Source organism: Capra hircus, chromosome 13 (genome assembly GCF_001704415.2).
Source record: "Capra hircus breed San Clemente chromosome 13, ASM170441v1, whole genome shotgun sequence".
NCBI lineage: Eukaryota > Metazoa > Chordata > Mammalia > Artiodactyla > Bovidae > Capra > Capra hircus.
The window spans coordinates 54,196,376-54,208,957 of NC_030820.1; the positions used below are offsets into that span (position 1 = coordinate 54,196,376).

A 12,582-nucleotide genomic window follows, 5' to 3' on the forward strand; every position below is an offset into this window, starting at 1 on the left:
CCCAGCGATGTGAGTGGGGTCCTCCCAGCAGGGCAGAGTAGGAAGGGCCCTGGGGCTGAGGCCAGTCCAGACTGGCGTCCGTCAGCTTGGTAGGGCGGATGGGGGCTGGCAGGCACTGGGGGGCACTGCCCGAGTGACCATTCCTACCCTGGGCCTTGCCAGTGCTGGACCGTGTGCAGGAGCAGCTGACCAGACGCTGGGAGAGAAACCAGGCGCTGGTCACACACACCCGAGACCAGTTGGCCCGGCATGAGGCCGGACTCATGGACCTGCGGGAGGCCCTGAACCGGGCAGTGGGCACCACACGGGAGGCAGAGGAGCTCAACAGCCGCAACCAGGAGCGCCTGGAGGAAGCCCTGGTAGAGAGCTGGCCCTGCCCCCTCGGACTCGTCACCCCGTCACCCCTACCCCTTTACTTTCTCACCTCACCTCTGTTCTGTTACCTCCCATGCTCTCCCCATCATCTCCAGCAACGGAAGCAGGAGCTGTCCCGGGACAATGCCACTCTGGGGGCTACTCTGCAGGCTGCCAGAGACACCCTGGCCCAGGTCTCTGAGCTTCTGCGTGGCATGGACCAGGCCAGGGAGGTGAGCACCCCCCTTCCCAAGGGCTGCATACTCAGTGGAGGCGGGCACACCCAGATCAGGTTTGGGTGAGCAGGGATGGGGACGAGGGTTCCCCCTTACATACCCCTCACCCCAGGAGTATGAGCACCTTGCTGCACCTGGATGCGCCCGGACACCACTGCTTGAGAAGATGCATGCCTTCTCCCAGCGAGCAGCAAACTAGAACTGGTAGAGGCTGCTGAGGCCCACGCATGGCAGCTGGACCAGCTGGCGCTCAACCTTTCCAGGTATGGGACCCAAACAGGATGCCATGGGTGGGGCAGAGCTGGTTTGCAAGGGCTCTTCAGCGGAGCAGCCGTTGTTCCTTTAGGGCTGGGCAGAAGTTGGGGCCCAGGTTGGCAGATAGGAGCAGAAAAGGTACACTGGGTGGTGGAGGGTCATGACCTAGGCCGGGAGTCTGGGGCCAGCAGGCAGGCAGGCCTAGCAGCTGTGATGGGGAGGCCCGTGAGCTGGGCTGAGCTCCTACTCCAGCCTCAGAACTTCCCCGCCTCCCCTCACAGCATCATCCAAGGAGTCAACCAGGACCGCTTTATCCAGAGGGCCATTGAGGCCGCCAACGCCTACAGCAGCATTCTGCAAGCTGTGCAGGCTGCCGAGGGCGCTGCTGACCAGGCCGGCAGCAGGCGAGCCACACGTGGGCGGTGAGGCCCGGACCCTCCCACCCCCACCCCCACCCGCAGCCCTGGCTGCAGCCCCTGTTCCTGGCAGCCCTCCAGGCAGGGCTAAACCATATCCTATCCCCGCGTCTGCAGATGGTGGTGCAGCGGGGCCTGGCGCCCCCGCCGGGAACTGCTGGCTAACAGCAGTGCCCTGGAGGAGGCCATCCTGGGGAGCGCGAGACTGGACCTCGGTGAGAGTCATGTCCCGAGGGGCGTCCCAGCTCTGTGGGACTCTTGCCCTCCAGCTACGTTGTGTGGGGGTTCATGGATTGTCACTGTGAGAGTCAGGCTGGCAGCTGCCATGGGTGTGAATTTTCCCACTGCCCGGGCGAGTCCGCTCCTGGAGCCCAGCAGAGGCCCACCCACCCTGACTTTGTGACCAGGCCCAGGACGTGGAAGGGCCTGGGGAGAAGACACGAGGACCAGCTGATGGTTCTGCTGTCCTGGCTGAGGGCCGTGTTTGTGCCAGGCCAGTGGGAGGGCCAGGGGGGGTGAGCACTCTGCTGTGAGCACCTCAGGTGCTGGTTGCCATGCACAGTGGCTTAGCTTTTCTGAGTCTCCATTGTTCACCTATAAAATGGGGACGGTTGCATTTACTGTGGCCTAGGAGGCTGCTCTGAGACTTGGGGTGCAGTGCTTTCCCCAAGCCGATGGCTCTTGTGTCCAAGTGTCTCCCTCTGACTGTGTGTGTGTGAGCCTTAGCGCTCCCTGGTCAGGAGAACTGAAGTGGCAGTGCCTGTACGTGGGGGCGGGGGCTCCTCAGGATTGAAGCTGTCTCCCCACAGCACGGGCCACCCTCCAGGACACTGGGACCCAGCTCCGCGATGCCCGGGCCAGAAAGGAACAGCTGGCGGCCCGTGTCCGGGAGGTGCAAGCCATGCTGGCTATGGACACAGGTAGGGTGGGGCTCCTCCCTGCACTTCCCCCACCTCTTGTCCCAGAGCTGAAGGGGCACCTGCCCACACGGGCATCACCCCACCAGCCCTGCCTGTCCAGTGGGTCACCATCAGGAGGGAGGCCAGAGTGGTTCCAACCCTGGGACTCTCCCCAATCCTAAGGACTTGCTTCTGGTCGGGAACCAGACACCAAACAAACGTCACCCCCAACGTCAGCCTGGGTAGCAAGCGAAACCAGGAGGAAGGGGGAGCATTTGGAGAGAGAGGACGCGGGGCGGGTGGGGAGGGTACAGGTGTTCAGTGGGCTCAGAGGGTTGGCCTGGCTTGGGTTCAGGACCACACTGGCTCACCTGCCTGCCTGATCTCGTGGAGGATGCTTGGTGCTCGGAGCTAAAGGGTGAAGGGATGTCTGCCTCCGGGGCTAGTCACAGAGTTGAGGCCGAAGTGTCAAGAGAGTGTCCTGGAGCTTTTGGAGGAATTAGTTTCCTAGCACTGCACCGGTAATAAACGCTGGCCTCCCCCAGCTCGGCCTCAGCGGCTGCTCGTGGAATCCCCAGGTCACGTGCCCGCATCTCCTGGAGCAGCCGCTCCACTTCGGCCAGCACCCGGCGCAGCTGCTCACCCGATGGGATTGAGGCATTGGCTGGTGCCAGGCGGTCCGTCTGGGACTCTAGCTCTGTGGGGGTTTGGGGAATGGGCTGTCAGGGCCCAGGGCTGGCCTGCTGCCAGGCAGAACTCTGCCCACTAGCTTCCATCCAGAAGCCCCTGGCCAAGCCTCTTCAGACACCCCACACATGAGCTGGCAGGCCCTGGACAGAGATCCTGCTCCAGGCCACGACTCTGAGGCCTGCCTGGCCTCTGGTCCATGTCGCCTCACCTCCGGCAACCCCCACGGCAATACCCCCACCACTCCCTCTGCTCAGCCCACTCCTTGGTCCCCTGGTTTAACCATCCCTCCTCCCAGCCCAGCGCTCAGTTGCAATTTCATCTCCTAGACCCTAACCTGGGCCTGGTCCCTTCTGATCTCTTCTTGTGACACGTGTCAGGTTTTAACTAAGGCTCACCCACCACTTTTACAACTTTGCAGGGACCACCTGCCCTCTTGTTCTGGCCACGTGGGCTGCCCCTCTCCCCTCCCTACTCGGACCTGCTGTTTCTGTGACCAGGGCGCCATCTCCCTATCTAAACACCCCGAAGTGTGTTTAGAGGCCAAGCCCCCAGAGGCACACCCCTGCCCTCAGCTCAGAACATCACTCTGCTCAACTCTCCTCACCCGCCCAGCTGGGCCAGTGCCTACCGTTCAGGGCAAGGTCCACAGCCCGGACGGCTGCCAGCAGCGTCTGTGCCCAGCCCAGCGTGGCCTTGGTGCTGTCCAGTAGGTGGCTGGCCTGGGCTCGGGCTTTGGTGGCCTGTGAACAAAGTGCCCCATCAGGCCTCAGCCCCTGCTGGCTGAGGAAAGCCTGGGAGCCTGGCGAGGGACCTTGAGCCTGAGCCGAGGTCAGGGGTGATTCTGGGTGGTTTGGGGCCTGAGGAGAGAGACTTCTCAGGGAGGGTTTTGCTGAGAGGGAGTGGGGGCTTCTCTGGAGGAGGACTATTCCAAGGGGTTCTGGGGCGGGAGTCCCCAGGGGCCTGCCTGGCCATCCAGATGCTGAGTGTCCTGCCCAAGGCTTGAGATCTGTCGTTCCAGTGCCTCCAGCTGCTGTGTGGTCTCATAATGGGGGCCCGGGGGGCTCCGGAGCTGGCTCTAAGGGAGAAGAAGGTGAGCCTGTGACCCAGGACAGGTAGGCTGGGGGCCAGGAAGGCTGGGGGCCAGGAGAGGGTGTCTGGGGGTCGGGCAGGGCAGTACCTGCAGGTCGGTGATGGAGGCGTTCAGCCTGTGCAGCCTGGCCCAGGCCACAGAGCTGGCGTTGATGCCACTCAGCTGCTCCCGGATGGCAGGGAGGAGGGCGCCGGCCCGCTCCAGGTCGTCCAGGAGCAGGACCACACAGTGGTCACACACTGTAGCAGGGGGCAGGTGGGTGCGGGGTGAGGGGGGCAGGGAGGGCAGGGGCCAGCACGGAGTCACAGGGGCGTCAGCATGGTAGAGATGGTCACTGGGGCTCACAGAGATATAACAGGGGTACTGAGCTGGGCTGAGGGTGATGAGGTGAGTGGGAGGTTAGAGGTTAGCATGGGGGTCTCAGAATCAACAGGAGGACAGTTATGGGGTCTCAGAAAACAGAGAGAGAGCTAGGGCCAGAGGGCTGCTCTGGAAGTCGAGATGAATGTCAGGGTCACCAGGTCAGCAGGGGGCTGGGACCTGCACTGCCCCAGGGCAGGGTGAGCAAGGTGTGTTCTGGTGGCCAGGGCAGTGGGCAGGGCAGGAACACACCTTCACAGTGCACACCGTGGCCCCCAGGTCCTCCTGGCACGGGCACCTGGTGCTGGTGGCTGCAGGTCTCACAGCGTTCCCCACTGAGCCCAGGAGGGCACGTGCAGCGGCCCGTGTGCAGGTCACAGTGGCCCCCCTGGCACTGGCAGCCTTGGGTAGGAGGGGTGGGAGAGGCAGGGTGAGTAGCTGGCTAAGGACCCTGGGGGTACTCGCCATCCCAAGGTACCCCGCCTGCTCGCACTCACGCCTGCAGCCCTGCTCGGGGAGCCCCCAGTGGCCGGGGGCACACTCGCGACACTGGGGTCCCCCCGTCCCTGGCCGGCAGTGGCACTGCCCACTTTGGGGGTGGCATTCGGAACTCTCGGCGGCTGGTCCACAGGCGCATGGGCGGCAGCCCTCGCAGCCCTCGAAGCCAAAGTGTCCTTCCTGGGGGCACAGACTGCAGTCACGGCTCTGCCCAGCCCTCAAAATCCACCTTCCTTCAGCCCTGGAGCCATGAGGCCCCGCCCACACAAAGCCCCTCCCCTTTAACCGGGCCCCACCCACAACAAGCCCTGCCCCTATCACCCTGAGCCCCACCCACAAACTCCACCCCTCCTACCAAGCCCTGCCCCTATATCAAGGTCCCGCCCCTCCCAGGCAGTGCTACCTGACAGCGGTCACAGCGCAGCCCAGTCACACCTGCCTTGCAGAGGCAGCGTCCACTGTGAGGGTCACAGGCCTCTGTCCCGCATGGGGAGCAGTCACATCCTGCAGAAAGTCACCCTGGGAAATCACCCTAGCTTCTTCCTAGCCCTCGGAAGCCCTTACTAGGCTCCTACTCCACATGCACCTTCTTCCTGCCCCAAAGGAAGCCCCCAGACACTTACTTTTCACCGCCTCCCTGCTCCATCCAGGTCCAGACCACACAGCTGCCTACTCACTGTCCCACTGTGCCCAACTTCGCTGCAGCCCAGGCTCAGCCCCAGAGGAGCCCTTTGGGGAGCCCTGCCAGAGTCCTCCTGGGAACCCCCACCCTCAGGAGAGGCCAGAGTTTCCAAACAACCTCTGGCCTGGCCATGGGGGTGCCTGGTCGTGAGCTTGGGCGCCCTGGTTAGGTCCACACCATCCATGCTGGCCTCGGCCCAGGACATGGGGAGGACACCCCTCATCCCTGACCTCCCCGCTTACGGGTGCAGTTGCCGGGCAGTAGGGCGTTGCCATAGAAGCCAGGGGCGCAGCTCTCGCAGCGGGGCCCGGTGGTGTGGCGCAGGCAGCCGCGGCAGGCGCCTGTTAGGGGGTCGCAGTCACTGAAGAGCATGTTGGGGTCACCGTTCCCGCTACAGTCACAGGGCTGGCACGAGCTGCCCAGCACCAGGGGGTTCCCAAAGAAGCCCGGTGCACACCTGGGGGGGAGGCGTGGTCAGTGGACGGCACTGGCTCAGGCACTCAGTGCCCTGGGCCCCTCAAACAGACCCTGCCCCACTCAGGCACTGCCACCCAGCTCACCGCTCACAAGAGGCCCCAGCGTAGCCGGGTTTGCAGAGACACTGGGTGCGGCCCCCTCTCAGGATGCAGCCTGTCGCAAAGCTGCAAAGATGGAAGTGGTCATCACACACTGGCATTCTCTGGGCAAGCACCTGTGTACTCAGGCCAGGCCGGGCATCAGGTGCTGGGGTCCCCACCTCATGGGCCCATCTGGCTGCACTGGCCTCTACAGAAGGCAGTGTTGATTCAACCAGGTGTGGGGCTAGTATTCCGTTCTGGGTCTATAAAGACTTTGGGCCACCAACCAACAGTCGGGACCCGGGATGGCTGGCCCAGCTTACTTGTTGGAAGGCACGGCCAGGGGGCAGGGGCAGCTGATGCAGGGGGCTGCAGGGTCCTCGGACCCAGTGCGCACGAAGCCGGCCTGGCAGCGCTCACAGTGGTCACCCTCAGTGTTGTGCTGGCAGCCCTGGGCAGAGGGAACAGTTCAGCACCCACAGTGGAGGCCTCACTCCCACCAGCTCCATCCCCAGCCCTGCAGGGTCTGTGCCCAGGGCATCCACCCCTGCCTAGACCTCAGCATACCCACAACCACGGACCCAAAGGTGCCCTGGCCTTCCCTCCTCTGTGCCTTTGGTGCCTGCTCCCCACCCGCCACAGGGCCCCACTTACCACACAGACGCCTGAGCCAGGGAGGCAGCGGTCTGAGTGGCCGTGGCACTGACAGGGGATGCAGCGACCCAGGAAGAGACCTTTGATGTCCCGGTAATAGCCAGGGGCGCACTCCTGGAGTGGGTGGGCACTGGCGGTCAGGGAAGGAGGCAGGGCCAGCCTGACGTGGGGGCAGAGCAGGGACCGTGCTCACAGGTCAGCCCTAGGGGTCCTGACCCTGACGGGCTGAAGGCACGAAGTCAGAGCCCACAAAGCCACACAGAGGCCCTGGCTCAGGGCACCCCCAACCCCCATTCTCCTCTAGACACTTCCAAGTGAGCGGAGGGATGCCCCACAGGTGAGATGGGGAGGAGGTGAAGTGGATGCTGTCTGGGTGAACTGTGGATGTAAGATGAACTGGGCCCTAAATGAGTGAAGACCAGCTAGGGCACACAGGGGCCGGGCAGGAAGCAGCCGACAGTGGATGAGCAGATGGTCGAAACAGCAGCCGGCTCAGCCTGAGGCGGGAAGGCTGGCTGCTAGCAGGGTGGTGCCCAGGAGGCGTAAGAGGAGTAGTGGGGTGAGATGGAGGCAGAGGCCAAGTGCGGACGCTCGGGGACATGCGGGCCGGGGAGGGGGGCCACTTGGCCCTGGTGCCCACCTCCACTGCCTCACCTGGCACGAGTCCCCACGGTAGTTGGCAGGGCACATGCATAGCTCCACATTGCTGGCTGGAGGCCCCCCACCCATCTCACTGGCCACCTCCAGCGCCACCCTGCGCAGGGAGACGGCCAAGGAGGCCTGTGAGAAGAGGGCACGGATATGCAGCTGCTCCAGGCCAGCTAGCACCATCATGAGCTCCTCGCGGGACACGGCGCTGTGGGTCTCCATGTGTCGGAAGTTCCCCTGAGTAACCATGATAGGGACTGCTGTGGTGGCCATAAGAGGGCACAGCAGGAGCCCAGGACAGACCCTCCCGTGGGGGCGGGGGCACTCAGAGCACATGAGGCGAAGGGGGGGACATGTGGTACAGGTGAGCGACTCCTGACCTGAGAGACAAAGACAACTCACAAAAACACTGACTGCAAACACAAAAGCATTGATTGGAGCTACTGAGGATAAGACTTCTAAGATCCTGAAGGGATCTGAGAAAAAGACACACAGGCTACAGACGGAGAGCAGACAGCACAGCTCTGAAGTCAGGACACAGGCTGAGCATCAGGAATGACACAACCCCACCAGAACAGAAACAGGTGAAAAAGACAGGAGTGGGCAGTGTGCAGAGGGAACCACAAGGGCAGCGCATTGGAGGAGCTGACCCATCCTGCTCCTCGACGCTGTTCTATATCACAGGGAGCAGGCCCTGCAGCCCTGGGGACCAGGGACGACCGCTCACCTCCACCAGCTGCAGCTCCCCATGGTGAACGTCGCCAGGCGCTGGGTACACCGGCTCCAGGAACGTGATGCTCATCTGGTTGCCCTGGAGAGGCAGGTGGGCGGATGAGGACCAGGAAGCTGGCTGACCACAGTCTCAGCTTGGCTGTGCCCACTGCCCACCCCCCCAAGATCCCCTGGTTGGCCACCTGTAGCACCACATCTGGCCTGCTTTCCATGGGGTTGAACACGTCCCCGCGCTGGGTCTCCGAGTGCAGTTCATAGCGGAGGGTCCCACCATAGGACGACACCTGGAGGCCAGACAGAGAGATGCGACTTGGCCAGACTCAGGCCAGGGGCCCCGGAGTCGATCGACAGCAGTGGTTCTGGGCACCCTGGGGCTGGGGGTATGGGTGGAGCCGGGCACCCGCACAGAGCCTCCTCCCTCCCTGCTTGCCCTCAGCCTCCAGGAGGCCCTGGATCCTCTCGAGGTGCCCTCCCAGGGGACACTTGGCTGCTCACCCGGTCCCCCAGGTAGGAGGGTGGGGCCTGCCAGTACAGCTCAGGGATGGCCTCGGGCACACGCTGCAGGTCTGCGCGAAGCATCAGCGGCTCCTGCCGCTCGTGGGGTACCACCTGCCGGTCACCACTCAGCAGCGTCCAGCCCTCCATGTCCACGAACTGTGGGGCACACAGATGGGTCACACAGGCTCATGTTCAACATCCACGCGGGCTGACGTGTCCCTGCCTGCCTGCCTACACACCTCACGACGGGCATAGGTTGAGCTCCGGCAGCGGTCAGTGGCCCCGAAGCAGAAGCAGCGGGTGCAGCCTTTGGGGCTGGCAGCATCCAGTGAGAATGTCCCCAGGCGGCACTGGTCACACCTCGGGCCCTGAACGTTCTCCTGAGGGTGGGAGGGCATGGCAGGGCAGGATAGTCAGCCATGTGCAGGGGGTCCAGCCAGTGTTGCCTGTCACCCTGCAACTGGGCTGGCTGTCCCAAAGGATTCCAGGAGGCCCCAGCCTCCCAGAGAGGATGAACTTCAGCTGACAAAACAAGATGAGGGATGGGGTGAGGAGCAGGCCGGGCCAGTGGACCCCTCACCTTGCAGTAGCACTGGCCTGTGAGGGGGTCACACATGCCGGGCGCAGAGCCTGCCTTGTGGCAGTCACAGGGGCGGCAGCTGGGGAAGCCGTGGAACCCGGGAGCACAGGTGTCACAGCGGCGTCCGGCCACGTTGGGTCTGCACCTGCCATGAGAGGTCAGGAGCTGGCTGGGCCTCCCTCCACCTGCCCTTCATATTGAGACGGGACCAGAGGTGGCCCCCCACCATGGTGATGAACCCTCAAGAGCCAGAGGGGAGGGCGCTGCTGAGCCCCAGGAGACCCTGCCAGGCAGAGATGGAGTCAGGGCTTGCTGGCAGGGGATCCGGGACTGCTCCAAGGCCACAGAGACCCCCAGCGCAGGTACTTACTTGCACTGGCCACTGTCCACATCGCAGGTAGGGTCCATGAGCTCCTGGACACCAGGCCCCGAGCAGTTACACTCCTCACAGCCCACCAGGGGATGGCAGCCAAAGGTCTGGGGCTGGCAGACAAGGCAGTCTGGCGGGATGGTGCGCGGCGGGCAGATGCACTGGCCTGTGAGCTCGTCACAGAGGCGGCCGCTGCAGTCACAGGCTGTGGGTGTGGGCACAACCCCCGGTCAGCAGGCTCGATGGTGGCCCTGAACGTGAGGTGGGGAGCGAGGCCACCCTACCCTAGCCTGGATCCACCCACTCCAGGCCCTAAGTCCCAGGCAGCTCCTCTGATGTGAAGTCAGGTGCTCAAAACTGCTGTCCGGTCCCCAGGACCTCCCAGACAACAGCACAAGGCCCGACTCTCGCAGACAGGAGGGGGCAGCGCTAGTCCACCAGCTTCGGAACATTCTCCTGACCACTGTTGCCTGGCGGGCACTCCTGGGCACACCCAGGACTGGGGTACTCACGCCTGCAATTGGGGAAGCCCCAGTAGCCGGTGGCACAGCGGGAGCAGTCGCGGCCGATGACGTGGGCGCGGCAGGGACACTGGCCCCCAAAAGGCTCACATGTGGGGCCCATGGCGCCCACCTCGTGGCAGCCGCACGGCCGAGCCCCATTGTTGTAGAAGAGCGAGAGGGAGGTGGCGGCGCTGCGGCAGAAGGCAGATGAGCTGGAGGGGCTGGGGGAAAGGAGGAGGTGAGGCCAGCTGCCAGCCAGCCACACCTCTGCACACCCCCACCCCCAGCCCCGAGCCCTGCCCACCTGATCTGGTAACCGTGGGTGGCGCACTGGCTGATGAAGTCGTAGGACTTGTCCAGGGGCTCCTCCCGCAGGTAGCTGGAGCTATAGGCTTCCTCGGGGACCACCAGTACGTACTCCTAGAGCATCAAGGCCCAGTCACCTCCCGTGGGCCCAGTGCTTCTCTCCCATAGGCCAGCATCCGGCCGGATAACGTCATACCCTGTCCTGGGCCCTAGCGAGGCTGCCAGGTTATGGGTCCCTCCCTTGGTCACTCAGAGGGGAGGCCAGCCTTTGCCAAACAGAAGCTCAGGAACAGGTCATGAAGAGGTAATTGGGCTCCTGGTGCCCCCATCCCTTTCTGCCAGACAACCCCGTCTCCTTCCAGGCCTCCTCCTCCAAGAAGGCCACTCTGACCAGCAGGGCCCCCAGGAGCTGGTGGGTGTCATCTTGGCTCATGGACCTCCAGGGCCTCTCAAGATGGGCCTGGAGGTCCCCAGATGCTCCTGCCCTGGCACTGGGCTCAGAGTCGCCTGTAAAGAGCAGGGGACACGCCCTGGCAGGGTAACCTCTAATGGTATGATGGGTGGAGGACAGACACCAGCCTCCGACTCACCAGCCAGAGCCACCGGCCCTCAGGCACACGCACGGTCACAGTGAGTTCGCTGTCAGTCACGTCCAGGATGGCCCGGCCCTCACACACCACCAGCGTGCGGCAGCCATAGCCATGCGGGCAGAAGCTGGCATTGGCGTGGCCTGGAGGCGAGAAACAGTAGGTCAACACCCACCACATGCAGACCGCCCCTGCCCCACAGCCTTGTCCAGGGTCCCCTGCAGTCGCCACGGAGGAGGGGGCACCCACGGGCAGCACGTGCCACTGTGGACTGTGCATCTGTGAACAAGACACGGATGTGTGACCCGCCCAGAGGCCCAAAGGCCAGGCACACTCGTGCAACATGATTTGGCAGTGGTCACGTGCAAGGGCCGGTGAGATGCAGGTCTCTGGGCCCCACAGAGCAGAAGGGAACAAATACACATGGACATGTGTCCCCAGGGAGCCCTCAGTCACCCTGGCACGTGGTGGGGGAGTTCTGAGTTACCACACAGACGTGAGGGGCAGGGGCTGCACCTGATATGGGCTGGGGCACCCCGTTTGAAAACCGAGGGCAGGACAAGGTGTGTGGCCCTCACAGCTAGGGATGGGCCCTGCTTTGTGGCCACGTGAGCTGTGGACCCAGCTGCACCCCATCCACATCCTGTATAGGCCGTGTGGACCCCTGACAGCCCTCTCACCCAGGGGTCCACCTTCTCTGCTCACCCTGCCAGACGCGGCCCCCGTTGATGAGGACCTCCACAGCAAAGGTCGGGTGAGCGGGCTGGTAGCAGTGCAGCAGGAAGGCGTAGCGGCCCAGGGCGGGCACATGGGTGGTGAAGACCACAGTTCCCTGCGGGGAGAGGCTCCGGTGAGCCCACACCAGGAGGGGTGGTGTGCCCACGAGGCTGCGAGTCCTGGCCGGGCCCTCACCTGGGGGTGGCGCAGCAGCGTGGGCTCCGCATCGGGGTCCGCAGCAGTGGGGGGGCGGGGCTGGGGCCCAGGTGGGGGTGCGCCCGGTGTCAGCTCCTGTGAGCGGGTCAGCGGGAGGCCGGGCGGCAGCGGCAGCACCTGGCAGTCTCTGAGGAGCACGGGCTGGGGCGGCTTCGGGAAGCGGGAGGGCAGGCAGGCGGCACTGGGGCAGGGAATACACCAGTGAGCTCCCGTGTCCCCGAAACCACCCTGCCACCCCCGCCAGGCCCCCAGCCCCACTACCTGCTGGGGCTAAAGGCACCATGACTGCTGATGCAGTGGACTCGGGGCTCCACGAACTCTGAGCTGAAGGTGTCCGTGGGTACCAGGGTGACGCTGTGCTGTGGGCAGCAGATAGTGTGGGTGCGAAGGCAGGTGAAACTCAGCTACACCTGCCCAGGCTGGCCCGGCTCTTGGCACTGAGCCCCTGATCCCCACTCAGCCTGCCTCTCCTCCGGCCACACAGACCCCAGCCCTCGACCGAGGTTTCTGGGCCCTGGAGTGCCTTCCAGCCCCACCCAACCCCAGGCCACACCTCCTCTTCCTGCGCCCTCCCCACTGTCCATGGTCACAGGGCAGGACCCAGCACAGGCAGGTGCTCTGCAAGCCAGGGCTCGTGAGCAGGCGTCTCCGCCCTGTGCTGTCCCCAAGGTGTAGAAACACGTGTGACAAGTATGGTAAACACGACATCACAGTGTGTCTAGAAAAACCCTAAA

General features: G+C 64.1%; 1 protein-coding gene across 1 annotated transcript in view; it reads right to left on the minus strand.

Annotated features, from left to right (window-relative positions):
• The window catches only part of LAMA5 (laminin subunit alpha 5), a gene marked incomplete at both ends in the record, with an annotated part of 38,044 nt that continues 28,155 nt past the window's right edge, over nt 2,694-12,582 (minus strand). The window contains 24 exon segments of the mRNA XM_018057585.1: nt 2,694-2,857; nt 3,479-3,590; nt 3,815-3,925; nt 4,028-4,179; nt 4,553-4,702; nt 4,798-4,978; nt 5,202-5,302; nt 5,723-5,937; nt 6,041-6,121; nt 6,361-6,488; nt 6,692-6,805; nt 7,346-7,576; nt 8,067-8,150; nt 8,254-8,355; nt 8,567-8,725; nt 8,809-8,949; nt 9,150-9,294; nt 9,520-9,724; nt 10,032-10,243; nt 10,327-10,442; nt 10,919-11,058; nt 11,621-11,747; nt 11,828-12,029; nt 12,110-12,207. Of these exon segments, the coding sequence (XP_017913074.1) occupies nt 2,694-2,857; nt 3,479-3,590; nt 3,815-3,925; nt 4,028-4,179; nt 4,553-4,702; nt 4,798-4,978; nt 5,202-5,302; nt 5,723-5,937; nt 6,041-6,121; nt 6,361-6,488; nt 6,692-6,805; nt 7,346-7,576; nt 8,067-8,150; nt 8,254-8,355; nt 8,567-8,725; nt 8,809-8,949; nt 9,150-9,294; nt 9,520-9,724; nt 10,032-10,243; nt 10,327-10,442; nt 10,919-11,058; nt 11,621-11,747; nt 11,828-12,029; nt 12,110-12,207 (3,471 nt within the window).